Raw genomic sequence first — 11,530 nt, 5'->3', positions numbered from 1 at the left:
TGACTTGACTTTTGAAGACAGTGTGCGATTTTTTTCAGAGTGACTATTGTGAGTGTAGCTTTGTGGAAGAAGTTCGAGATTTTGATGGGACTACCAATTGACAAAATTTTGTTGGCCAGCCGTTTTTATCCGTACTCTTTTTTTCCAAAATAACGCCAAAAAACTGTGAAATTATGTCCAAGGTCACTGTGCAGGACATTGAAGCTGTGGACGACTATTGGGGACCAACATTCCGTTCTATTTTGGAAGGTACATAATTATTTATTAAGTAGAAAACGTCATCCCACAATTGAGTTTTCTTCTATCTCTGATTAAGGCAATAATACTGAGTCCCTGNATGTCCTACGAAATAGGGTTTCGCGTTTTCTGACGAACGTTTTATTTTGAGTTGAGACTTGACTTTTGAAGACAGTGTGCGATTTTTTTCAGAGTGACTATTGTGAGTGTAGCTTTGTGGAAGAAGCTCGAGATTTTGATGGGACTACCAATTGACAAAATTTTGTTGGCCAGCCGTTTTTATCCGTACTCTTTTTTTTCCAAAATAACGCCAAAAAACTGTGAAATTATGTCCAAAGTCACTGTGCAGGACATTGAGGCTGTGGACGACTATTGGGGACCAACATTCCGCTCTATTTTGGAAGGTACATAATTATTTAATAAGTAGAAAACGTCCCCCCACAATTGAGTTTTCTTCTATCTCTGAGTAAGGCAATAATACTGAGTCCCTATCGGAGCAGCTGGAGCAGCGTATTCGCAGCCATGATAAGGACATCGAACGCATATGCAATCTATATTACCAAGGCTTCATAGACTCCATACAGGAACTGCTGCAAGTGCGCACACAAGCTAAGCAATTACATGACGAGGTACACACATTGGATCGCTCATTGCAGCAAATGAGTGCAACGGTGTTGCAGCAAGGACAAGATTTAGTGCGCGCTCGCCAAATCGAATCAAACTTAGCCAGCGCTATTGATGCGCTCCAAGCATGTCTGCCGGCACTTGAGTGCTACATCAAATTTACCCAACAAGCAAATAACAAACAATATTACCAGTCATTGCGCACATTAGAAACGTTAGAATCGCAGCATCTTGTTGGACTAAGCAACTATCGTTTTGCAACTCAAATACGGCAAGCCATTCCAGTAATCAAAGAGAATATTAGGCGTTCTGCCGAAGCAGACTTTCGCGAATTTTTGGAAAATATACGTAAATTTTCGCCCAAAATCGGTGAAGTAGCTATAACGCATACAAAAAAACTGCAAAAGCGTGATATAAATGCTATTATTGAGGAGCACAAGAAGTTGCTGCAGCATGACAATCGCGAAGAGGAGAACGATTTAAGTGCACAGGATCTTATAGATTTCTCGCCAATATACCGTTGCTTGCATATTTATATGGTATTAGGGCAGCGTGAATACTTTGAAAAGGACTATCGCCAACAGCGGCGCGATCAGTCAAAACTGGTTTTGCAACCGCCGCCAGGCATGCACGACAACTTGGAGGCATACAAAACTTATATCTGTGCTATTGTTGGCTTTTTCATTGTGGAAGACCATGTGAAGAATACGGCTGGTGATGTGGTCACAACTTCGTACTTGGAGGACTTGTGGTCCACTTCCTTAACGAAATTCGTAAATGAAATTAGCATGGCATCGTCATCCTGCACCGATCCTAACATACTTCTGCGCATAAAAAACCTTATAATGCTGTCAATAAACACTTTCAAGTGCTATGGCTACACGGTGAACATGCTATTCGAGTGCTTGCACAATATGCGCGATCACTACAATGAGGTGGAATGACTGATATACAAAACTTATTTTTTAATAATGTGCTTAAACTTGTCTTTTTTACAGGTACTTCTGCAACGCTGGGTACATGTTTTCCGTGACATACTGGACAAGGAGCAATTCCANAACTTATTTTTTAATAATGTGCTTAAACTTGTCTTTTTTACAGGTACTTCTGCAACGCTGGGTACATGTTTTCCGTGACATACTGGACAAGGAGCAATTCCAGCCCATGATCGTTGAAAGTCAAGAGGAGTATGAGGCCATCATTGAACGCTTTCCATTCCATTCGGAGCAGCTCGAAAATGCGCCTTTTCCCAAGAAGTTTCCCTTTTCACGCATGGTACCCGAGGTCTACCATCAGGCTAAAGAATTCATGTACGCTTGCATGAAATTTGCCGAAGAGCTAACACTATCGCCCAATGAAGTGGCTGCAATGGTGCGTAAAGCAGCTAATTTGTTACTGACACGCAGCTTTAGTGGTTGTCTTTCCATGGTGTTTCGCAATCCAAGCGTTGCGCTGCCACAACTTATACAAATTATCATCGATACACAATACTTGGAAAAGGCTGGTCCATTTTTAGATGAGTTCGTTTGCCACATGACGAACACGGTAAGCAATATATCGCAAACACCCTCGGCTATGTTTCATGTGGCACGTCAAGAGGCTGAGAAACAAGTTGGTGTGCGCATATGCTCCAAAATGGATGAATTCTTCGACTTGGCAGCCTACGATTGGCTGCTCATTGAACCACCAGGCATCGCTTCCGCTTACATCACCGATATGATATCCTATTTGAAGAGTACATTTGATAGTTTTGCTTTTAAGTTACCGGGCATTGCGCAAACAGCTTGTCGGCGTACTTGTGAACACATTGCAAACAAAATCTATGATATACTCTACGATGAAGAAGTGAAGCAAATTTCAACTGGCGCATTACAGCAAATCAATTTGGATCTGTTGCAATGCGAGTTCTTTGCCGCATCTGAGCCCGTGCCTGGTTTGCGGGAAGGCGAACTTTCCAAATTTTTTCTCAAAAACCGACAACTGCTTGACTTGCTCATAATGGAGGAATGGAGTACGTATTTGCATGATTATGGCAAGCAAGAAAATCGTTACCACTTGGTCCATCCCCAATCGATTATCACCATTTTGGAAAAGATACGCGAGGCAGATAAGAAAACGATGTTCTCAGTGTTACGTAAAAATGACAAAAAGAAGCTGTTGGACACTGTGCTGAAACAGTTGAAGCATCTAACTGAGCGGCAAACTTAGATGTGAAGTGCCTTTTATGGTGGGGAAAATTTTATAGTAATAAGCGCAATAGATAACATAAAATAAAAAAATTATAATATTGGCCTGAACAAACGCAACTTTTGTATTTCAGCTATAATTGAATTCCGTTCGTTGAGCTGCTTTCTTGTTTTAAATTTATTTATAATTGTATTATTTATATAAAAGAATTGCAACTTTGTTTACGTTCCGTGTTATGATACATATATATATGCGACATAATTATAAATTCTTTGACAATTTTTTTATGCATCATTGAGTTAAATATTTTGATGTAATATATACAAAGTATTAGTAATAATATATAATTATTATTATAATAACCTTATATGTATGCCATATGTTTGTATGTGTCTGTCTTATTGATTCAGTTGCACATCATTTAATTTCGTGATTGTTTGCCTTACCCAATTTCTGTTTTTTTCAGGGTACTAGAACAATTGCATTTATAACATTAATCAAATCTATGCCACGTATTCGTAAATATATTCTCTTTTCTGGTGTCAACTTTTCACTTCTAGGTGTTTTGGTGCATCCGCATATGTGAATTTGAGACGAAACGCTTCCGCAACTAAAACATTTATCTGACGGTCGGACCAATTTTCGGTTGGCAGATTTTGTAGCAGCAGCAAGAGGCCCTAAAAATGCATTTGTGGTTAAATAAAAGCTTACGAACGCCAATCTGAACTAATTCGAAAGTCTAGCTCACTTGAAAATCGTTTTGTTGCATTAATCTATCCTTCCAATGTAATAGAAATGCCGCACATACATACAAATGGAAGAGTGCAAAACCATCAGACTCGGCGAGGTATGTGTCCCACAAGCGTATGGTGCAATGCAGTGGCAGCTCACGTGTTAGTAAATTATTCATCCAACGAAACGAAAACTGTAGGTAGTCCACGCCGTGTGCTTGCAAGTGGCGATGCAGATTTCCTAAAATTAATCATACTACAGCTTTTCTGGACACGCGAATGTTTTGTTCTTAACGTACCATCAATCCGCTGTATAAGATCCTTTAATTGATTTACCTTCTCTTGTATACCTAATTGCGCAAATATGTAGTTGTCCTGGATACAATCTAGAAATTTGGAGAGACACCAAAATGAATCTGCTTCAATGGCGTCCCTTTTGTCCACTGATAGGTTATCAATATTGAATTTTTCCAAATCGGTGCCTATTTGAGGGAAAAAATTCCGATTTAACCGCATTAAATCGATTATATTTATTTAAGTTACCTGGCTCCAATACTTCTTGCAAGAACACAATAAAAAATGGGGTCACCAAATCATTTATGCCCTGCACATATCCCGAGGCTGGGTGACGTATGGCCCAAATGAATAAAATTCGCTCAAACATTTCCTGCACGAGCTTTTGTTGAAATAGTGATATTTGTGGATTCATACGGGGCACGTCGATATGTATCTAAATAGAACATTTTCAATGTTTATTAATTAAAAAATATACATATACATTCTAAAGGGCTGCAAGAATCAACTCGTGAGTTACCTCGAGTCTAGCGCCGCTGTTGAGTTAGACTTGAGTTATGGGATGAATTCATGAGTTAACTCTTGCAGCCCTTTAATACATATATATATCGTCGTTTAAAGTACAAAACCGCGTATTAACAAACCAAGATAATGCAAGTAAGAGTAAAAATACCCATATTTCAAAATGGTTCTCTTTTTTATAAAGCAAACGCATTTCTGGCTAGTATATTTTAGGACGAATGGATAAGGATTGAGCCAAGAGCTTGTGTGAGCAAATCCAATTTTTGTCAGTTACGCGGTTTTGCAGAATAACGATACGCGGTTTTGTACTTTAAACGACGTTAGGCAGCTGTAAGTTTTAATTTCCTATTCAAATGCAATTGGCTCAAAAACCACTCTCATTACACACCTGCCTGTAGGTGTCCTGTTGCGATTCGTCCTGGCTGTCGACTCTAAAATAATTATGCCGCAAATCCTGATAGCCCTGTCTCTTGCTTTCGAGCACGGCATCGCGCCTCTCCCCAGCTGGTGGTAAATATTTTGATAACAGCCGCCAACTAACTGCACGCATCTGCCAAAATAAAAGTAATGAAATAGTAATTGGTTGATTTATTGAGCGGATTTCAGCAACGTTACATGTAATTCCGATTTTACAGAGGTTGCACATACCTTCTTTGGTACCCCCGACCAGCTGAGCTTCTTTAGCGCCACCAAATCTAAAAGTGGCGACCCTAGCAACAGTTGGAATTTTTCAATTTTAGTCTCATATTCGGTTTCTTGCGCATTTGAACTAAACTTCTGTAGCTGTGGTCGTCCCGGATATGCATGAAAATTGCGCACAACTTTCATTCTATAATTAAAAGAGTATTTCAGTACGTTCGTAGTCACAAAAGGCTATTTAAGTACAATTATCTTTATTACCTTGCTTCAGTATCGTTCTTCGTGTCATTTGATGGAGCTCCTTCCTCGCTTGTTTGACTGATTGAATGCTGCAATCTGTGGCGTTGTAGTTGCTGCTCTGACTTTATTGTCACGGTTGGCACTCTTGTTGATTTCGCGTTTGCTGCACTCGATGTAGCTGCGGTTGAAGTAGCTGCTGATGAGCGTACGGTGGAAGTGGTTGCTGAATTTCGATGCGTTTCAATAACATTCAACGCCGCTGTTTGCGACACTTTTTTTGATATTCGCGAATCTAGCAAAATGTGGTGATCAAAGTTATTGTAAAAAATTTATAAATTGCATTAGAAAATAACGCATGCAGTTTTATTTTACACCTACCATTTGCCGCAGCAGCACTTGCTGCTGCTCCTGACATTATGCAGAATTCGTCATCACCTGTGTCCCAAGCATCGCTTACAGACTGCTGATAATCACGAAATGTGGATACCATACCGTCACTTTTGCCACCGCTTGAACGAACCAAAACTCCGTCAACACTACTGCTGATTAAACTCGTGTCGTCACCGCGCTTAGGGCTTGGACGTCCTGGCACCAATCGCCCACTGTTCTTCCAAAATGATGAATTTGTACCGCTGCTACCAATGTTGGTGATGACCCCAATATTACTGCTATTAACCTTCGTTGCTGTTACTGTGCTGGCCGTGATGTTACTGCTTTTGTTGCTGCCGTTTTGTCTCGCACCCTCTACATTATTGTCCATAGTATGCGCAAATGCCAATATCCTAAATTACCATTTATATATTTTTGGGTTCCATGAAGATTCCATGCATATATATGTTCCAAAAGGTTACATTTGCTTTATTATCCCGAAATGTAATTGCCAAGTAGATTCTTCTGCATCTATATTCCTATTTTCTTGTATGTATTTTACTAGGTCTGTTTTATGCCAAACAAATTTTACGAAAACTTGATTATATTCTTATTAAGAATAAATAAATACGTGTTCAGCTAGTGAATTAAATAAAAATGTCAAAGTTTCAGAAAAAGTTGCTCCTACTTCGACTGAAGATGCAAGCGTTGCATCGATTTTCCCGATAACTGGTGCGTATTCCCACAAGTTGTAAATGCATTCTTTGGTTTGGTATCAAATGCACTAACAGAAATCGGTTCGGGAACCGGGTTTGGGCATTGTGTACAATGTGTAATTTTCGCCTGAGGCGCTCTTTTCTAAAAAATCCAATACTTCCATATATCTTGAAAATTTAGAATCAGATTTAGAATCACAAAAAGCCGCTCTAAACCCCCTCATTTTTTTTTCAAAGCCTGGTCCATTATTGGAAAATTTCCCATATAAATATATCAAACCTTGTGCCATATAAAAAAAAAATCAACAAAAAATTCGAGCTTTTTAATTACATTTATTAGAAAGATTTTTAGTTTGCAGTTTTGTAGCCCATGATTAATTAATTTTTTTTAAAATTGCAAGACCGTTGATTTGTATATGTTTTCTTTTTGGTAACGGTGTTGCCTGTTTTCTTCCATATAAAAACGAAGAAAATGCGCAGCACTGAGTGTGGAAAATGAAATGAAAATATGTGCATACCTGCGTTGTGATTTTTTGGTAGCTACTTAGGTTAAGCTTGTGTGGCGTTTTTTCGCAAAAATTTGCAGAATACGAGAATGTAAAAGGCCTCCCAACTTATAAAATTTTACATATGTATGTATGTATGTACTGAGTGGGGTGACATTTTTATTGTTGCTAATATTATTGAGTAATAAGAGTTCCAATTTTTGTTAAACTATGTTCCCATTGGCGTAATTTAGAGGTCAATCTTAATTTACGCATAAATTAAGTACAAACTAAGTAATTTCGCTTTGTAAAGTCTCTCAGTAAATTAAGTTGAAAGTACGTAGTTTATCTTAAACCAAGAACCAAATCACGAACAAATCAGTGTCGGCTCTAATTTTATCGATAATAATCGAAAAAAGTATCCCATAACTGATATGTCATTGTGTTTGGACTGTTTTGTTTTTAATAATCGCGCGTGGTAGTTTGTAAAATATTTCCAGAAGCTTTCTCTTTTGATCACTCATCTAAAATCTAAAAAATTACCACAAACAACTCAGAATATAAAAATATACGCAATTACTCACATTCGCGATCTCTTTTGGTTAAATAAACAATAACACAGGGTTGCTACAAAGCTGTCAAGGCAAATAAAGAATCGCGTGTATGAACGCACTTAATTTTGTGAGGTATTTTAAACGAAACTAAGTATTTTACGTTGGTAATGTGAACATAGTTTTACGTAATATTTACTCATACATTATTATGTGATATGTTGTGTGATGCACTAAATTTTCGATGGTTTCTTTGGATTATTTTCAAAATTAATCGGTTAATCGCTCGATTATTCGAAAGGAAAATTTCGATACAATTAAATCGTTAAGCGAAGGAAAATAGCCGATTATAATCGGTAAGTCGATTAACCATGCCATCACTATTTTACACCTGTTTTTTGTGGAATAGCGAGATCCGTGATAACAAATTGCAAACAACATTTTGCATTTAAATGCAGTAAACACATTTACGTCGTGACATTTACCAAATGTTCTTTGTCAAACACAAATCAATTACTGCAAATGGATATATATAAATAATTGCAAAATGGAAACCCAGCTGGAAATAGTTACAAACTTGAAGCGCATTTTCGAATGTTTTCTCGATGTGAATTTCGTCACAACGAATAATGTTTACTTTGAAAAACTCATATCGCACTTAGCTGCCAAAGGTAGGTGGTTTCATATCAATAGCATCCATTAATGTTCCCTCAATAATATTTACAAAATTATAGATAACGCTTACCTACTGCAGGCGCCGTTTGCGTTGGAATATGTTGATCGCAGCATAAACATTATATATGAGGATATAAGCAAGTTGAATCCTAAAGTAATTTCATTTGTTTTCAATTTTTTTGGTTTACTTACTACCAACGAATGGACCGTCATTGAAATAAGGGAGCGGCGACTAATGGACAAGTGAGCATCATCACCTTAATTACTTAGCAATAAGCAAATATCTTTCGGCAATTCTTCTCGTTTTAGAATACTAACCATAGTGAAGCGTGATTCGCACTTTTTCAATCCATCTATCAAATTAGGGATTATTCGGCTACTGCAAGCAGTATCTAAATACAGCATTGGTTTAGGTTATTTACGTTCCATGAAAGTATGGCAGTTTCTTATAGAATATTGTAATCAAGATCACACATTGTATGTGGTGCGTGAAGCGCGTCACTTGCTGTACGAGATGCTCTATAAATTCGATGTAAAAACGAAGGATGCTGATGTGGTTAAAGAAATTTTGAAGGAGATCTTTAAACCTGTCAACGAGAATGTATTTGATAATCATAATGAGAACATCGTAATTTCTGTTGATGATCATGAATTGCAACATAAGCTTTCCTCAACATTGGAACTAATCTCGTTCATACTACAACAAACGCTCGAATCAGAAGAGAAAACTAACATTGCAAACTACTGCAAGACAGAGTACGACATTGAAATCACGCTTTGGAAGCTAACCGAAATGTCTCATAATGAACATTTTTTATGTAAAATATTGGCAGTGTTATCATCGTACTATTTTGCAATATTGTTATATGATAAATGCAATGGGGATCAGATTTCTCCGGATAGTTTCAATGAGCTCGGCGTTGCGATATTCAATCAAATGAAATTTTGCGTTTCGAAAGAGTACTGTGTAAGCTTTCTGAAAATAGCCGAAATCAATCATAAATTGTGGAAAAAGCTAGGTACTCGGGTTCCTAAAGAGGTTTTCATCGAAAATGAGTCTGTACGTTTCGAAAATCAACTAATCTCATTTCAATTGATGCCACTGTATTCGCTTATACATTCACACGAGTTAGTCGAAGAAGAAATCTTTGAAAAGTATTTATCAAAGGTATTCGAAATAATATGTGAATTAACACTTCGCATCGGTTACGCCTTTCGCGACGTGCTTTTCAACATGTCATCGCCAATGATTGCAGATTTAGCTTTAAAAGCAATTTATGGGATTATGTCAGTGGTAGACAAATTGGAACGAGATCAGGCTGTGCTTGCGTTTCAAGCCTGTATATATGCACTGAAACAGTTTATGATGTCGGTATATCCGAGTATTTTGGACCATCAAGAAGAGGAGTGCCCTTACACATTGAAAGACATACCAAGCTTTTCACTTATCGCAGAGTTTACCAGTGTTGTGCACGCTATTTTAGTATCAATGCAAACGTTAATTGAACGATTTAAAATCACGTGGAAAGACTCGATTGAGACTATTTGTTTGGTCAATTGTTTACTGTATCTGCTTCAGGTTGATGATTTACCCACTAAGGTAGGAAATGAAATAACTAACTGCTGTAAATACATGTATAATTTGTTTGCCTCTTTACAGGTTACCGTTCAATCGCTTAAATTGCTACAAGTTTCAATAGAACATTACCTCTCCCCGAATATGGCGCTGCTTGTAGATAACCTCCAAGGTTCTAGCTTGATTATAATGGGCCCTGTTATCATGAAACGCAGCCATGATTCCGCCTGGGAGGTGCGGGATAGCATTTTAGAGCTTGTTATCTCAATTGCAGACATATCTCGTTTGAGTAAGGACATGGTCCATCCATTAGGTGTTTGTTATTTATTTAAAATTTCTTAATACAGAATATCCTGCCTTTCAAAAAATCTTAGCCGAAAATTGGATGTGCCGGGTTGTATACGATATGGCTAAACATGATGCGGAACCTTATGTGCGCGCTTCTGCACTAAAATGTATCGCCGAGCTTGTAGCTATTAATGGGATATGGGAGATGGATTTAAGTAAACAGAATGTACCAGTGAGTCTTACAAAGAAAAATTTATCGTTATAAATTTAGGATTTAGTTTTTATTACAATACTGGAAATTTTTTTTTAGGATCATTTATTTGACGTGCTCTATAATGATCCAGAAGGAATCGTTCGCAAAGAAGCTTTACACACTCTTACCAGGTTAAATGAATTGCGCAAAATACCCAGTCGTTATAGGGATACTTTTTATTCGACCCTTTCTTATTGCGTTCTTAATGACTTGCATTGGGAGGTAAAAGTCGAAGCCTTAAAATGCTGGAAAAGTGAAATCCACAACATGTTGAGTGATGAGGGTATGATCGATGGTACCTTTCCAACAGTGACCTTCTCTAAAGAGAAAAGGAAAATTGTTCAATTGAATGAAAAAGAAATTCGTTTACGATTTTCCAAAATACTTAACGATCTTTCACATCGTGGCTTCTTCGCTGTTATACTGAAGTGCCTAAGTGAGGACTGCGATGTGGCAGTAATCCGGGTAGCTAAAGTCCTTGTTAAAAAAATGTTAGGCAAACTGAAGGAGTATGATTATGACGCTTTAGCAGAAACGGAAGTATCAACGAGTAATCGAAGTAACCAGAAAAATTTGGGCAATAACAGCAAAGTATCTACATCGCCACCAGCGTCAAAGTCAAATATTAAAGACGATCTATCAATGCAAGATGGCCCAATGCTTGAAAATGCTGTTCCTTCATCATTAAAAATGGAAAATAATATTAAAGACTTCGTAAGTGGTAATCCTGAAACCTTAGAATTTCTCGATACTGATGAGATTATCGAATCCATACTCGATGCAAAAGACATAAATTTGTTGGCGGAGGTATATGAGCAAAAAATGCAAATACAGGGGGAATCTGAGCCTACAGCGTCAAGTCAATTGTGTGCAGATAATGAACGACGACTCATCCATCCATTCTATTATCGGCGATTTGAGAATGTTAGTGCCAAGGAGTTCTTCGCAACAATTAAATGCTCTGATTTCGAGGAGAGAGATTGTAAACAGGATGAGTGGTTTTTGTGCGATGAAAATCTCGCCTCCCTCTTGGATGACATTTTATGCGTTATTAAACCCGAGCCGGAATCTGAAACAATTTCGGCTGATTGCTATTGATCTAGGGGAAAATACAAAAGCTCAAAGTTTTTCATACTTTTTTTT

General features: G+C 37.7%; 3 protein-coding genes across 4 annotated transcripts; 2 read left to right on the top strand and 1 right to left on the bottom strand.

Moving 5' to 3' along the window:
- Positions 1 to 430: 430 nt before the first annotated feature.
- On the top strand, positions 431 to 3,152 carry Sec15 (exocyst complex component Sec15). 2 transcript variants are annotated; one of them, XM_017635935.1, is made up of 4 exons: positions 431 to 641; positions 709 to 1,796; positions 1,860 to 1,895; positions 1,999 to 3,152. In XM_017635935.1, exons 1-4 carry the CDS (start codon positions 476 to 478, stop codon positions 3,067 to 3,069), a joined length of 2,361 nt encoding a protein of 786 aa, XP_017491424.1. In that variant the 5' UTR covers positions 431 to 475; the 3' UTR covers positions 3,070 to 3,152. The 2 variants fall into 2 exon arrangements, with proteins under 2 accessions (XP_017491424.1, XP_017491425.1); XM_017635936.1 differs by lacking the exon at positions 1,860 to 1,895 and having other exon boundaries at positions 1,963 to 3,152.
- Positions 3,153 to 3,207: 55 nt separating this feature from the next.
- Positions 3,208 to 6,357, bottom strand: LOC108379583 (TBC1 domain family member 22). Its single transcript, XM_017635938.1, has 9 exons — positions 6,326 to 6,357; positions 5,853 to 6,256; positions 5,496 to 5,766; positions 5,244 to 5,424; positions 4,984 to 5,145; positions 4,323 to 4,509; positions 4,079 to 4,261; positions 3,797 to 4,020; positions 3,208 to 3,725 (listed from the first exon to the last, which is right to left on the bottom strand). Coding segments are annotated over exons 1-9 (1,749 nt in total). The 5' UTR covers positions 6,328 to 6,357; the 3' UTR covers positions 3,208 to 3,590.
- A 1,594-nt stretch (positions 6,358 to 7,951) lies between these two features.
- Positions 7,952 to 11,524, top strand: LOC108379584 (uncharacterized). The gene is made up of 6 exons (XM_017635939.1): positions 7,952 to 8,266; positions 8,330 to 8,513; positions 8,580 to 9,870; positions 9,931 to 10,135; positions 10,194 to 10,366; positions 10,445 to 11,524. Exons 1-6 carry the CDS (start codon positions 8,143 to 8,145, stop codon positions 11,483 to 11,485), a joined length of 3,018 nt encoding a protein of 1,005 aa, XP_017491428.1. The 5' UTR covers positions 7,952 to 8,142; the 3' UTR covers positions 11,486 to 11,524.
- Positions 11,525 to 11,530: the final 6 nt, after the last annotated feature.

This window comes from Rhagoletis zephyria, unplaced genomic scaffold (genome assembly GCF_001687245.7).
Source record: "Rhagoletis zephyria isolate East Lansing unplaced genomic scaffold, Rhagoletis_zephyria_1.1 Rzeph_scaffold_16722, whole genome shotgun sequence".
Taxonomy (NCBI): domain Eukaryota; kingdom Metazoa; phylum Arthropoda; class Insecta; order Diptera; family Tephritidae; genus Rhagoletis; species Rhagoletis zephyria.
Note: the sequence above shows the minus strand (reverse complement) of the source record. Positions and strands in the feature narration are given on the sequence as shown.

Excerpts from the sequence above, each read along its gene's own strand:
- Sec15 (XM_017635936.1), top strand. The coding sequence starts at position 476 with ATGGGACTACCAATTGACAAAATTTTGTTGGCCAGCCGTTTTTATCCG. Across the intron at positions 642-708 it reads ATTCCGCTCTATTTTGGAAG|GCAATAATACTGAGTCCCTA; the intron begins GTACATAATTAT and ends TCTCTGAGTAAG. Across the intron at positions 1,797-1,962 it reads TGCGCGATCACTACAATGAG|GTACTTCTGCAACGCTGGGT; the intron begins GTGGAATGACTG and ends TCTTTTTTACAG.
- LOC108379584 (XM_017635939.1), top strand. The coding sequence starts at position 8,143 with ATGGAAACCCAGCTGGAAATAGTTACAAACTTGAAGCGCATTTTCGAA. Across the intron at positions 8,514-8,579 it reads GAGCGGCGACTAATGGACAA|AATACTAACCATAGTGAAGC; the intron begins GTGAGCATCATC and ends TTCTCGTTTTAG. Across the intron at positions 10,367-10,444 it reads TAAGTAAACAGAATGTACCA|GATCATTTATTTGACGTGCT; the intron begins GTGAGTCTTACA and ends ATTTTTTTTTAG.
- LOC108379583 (XM_017635938.1), bottom strand. Across the intron at positions 5,767-5,852 it reads AAGTGCTGCTGCGGCAAATG|ATTCGCGAATATCAAAAAAA; the intron begins GTAGGTGTAAAA and ends ACATTTTGCTAG. Across the intron at positions 4,262-4,322 it reads GCAAGAAGTATTGGAGCCAG|GCACCGATTTGGAAAAATTC; the intron begins GTAACTTAAATA and ends TCCCTCAAATAG.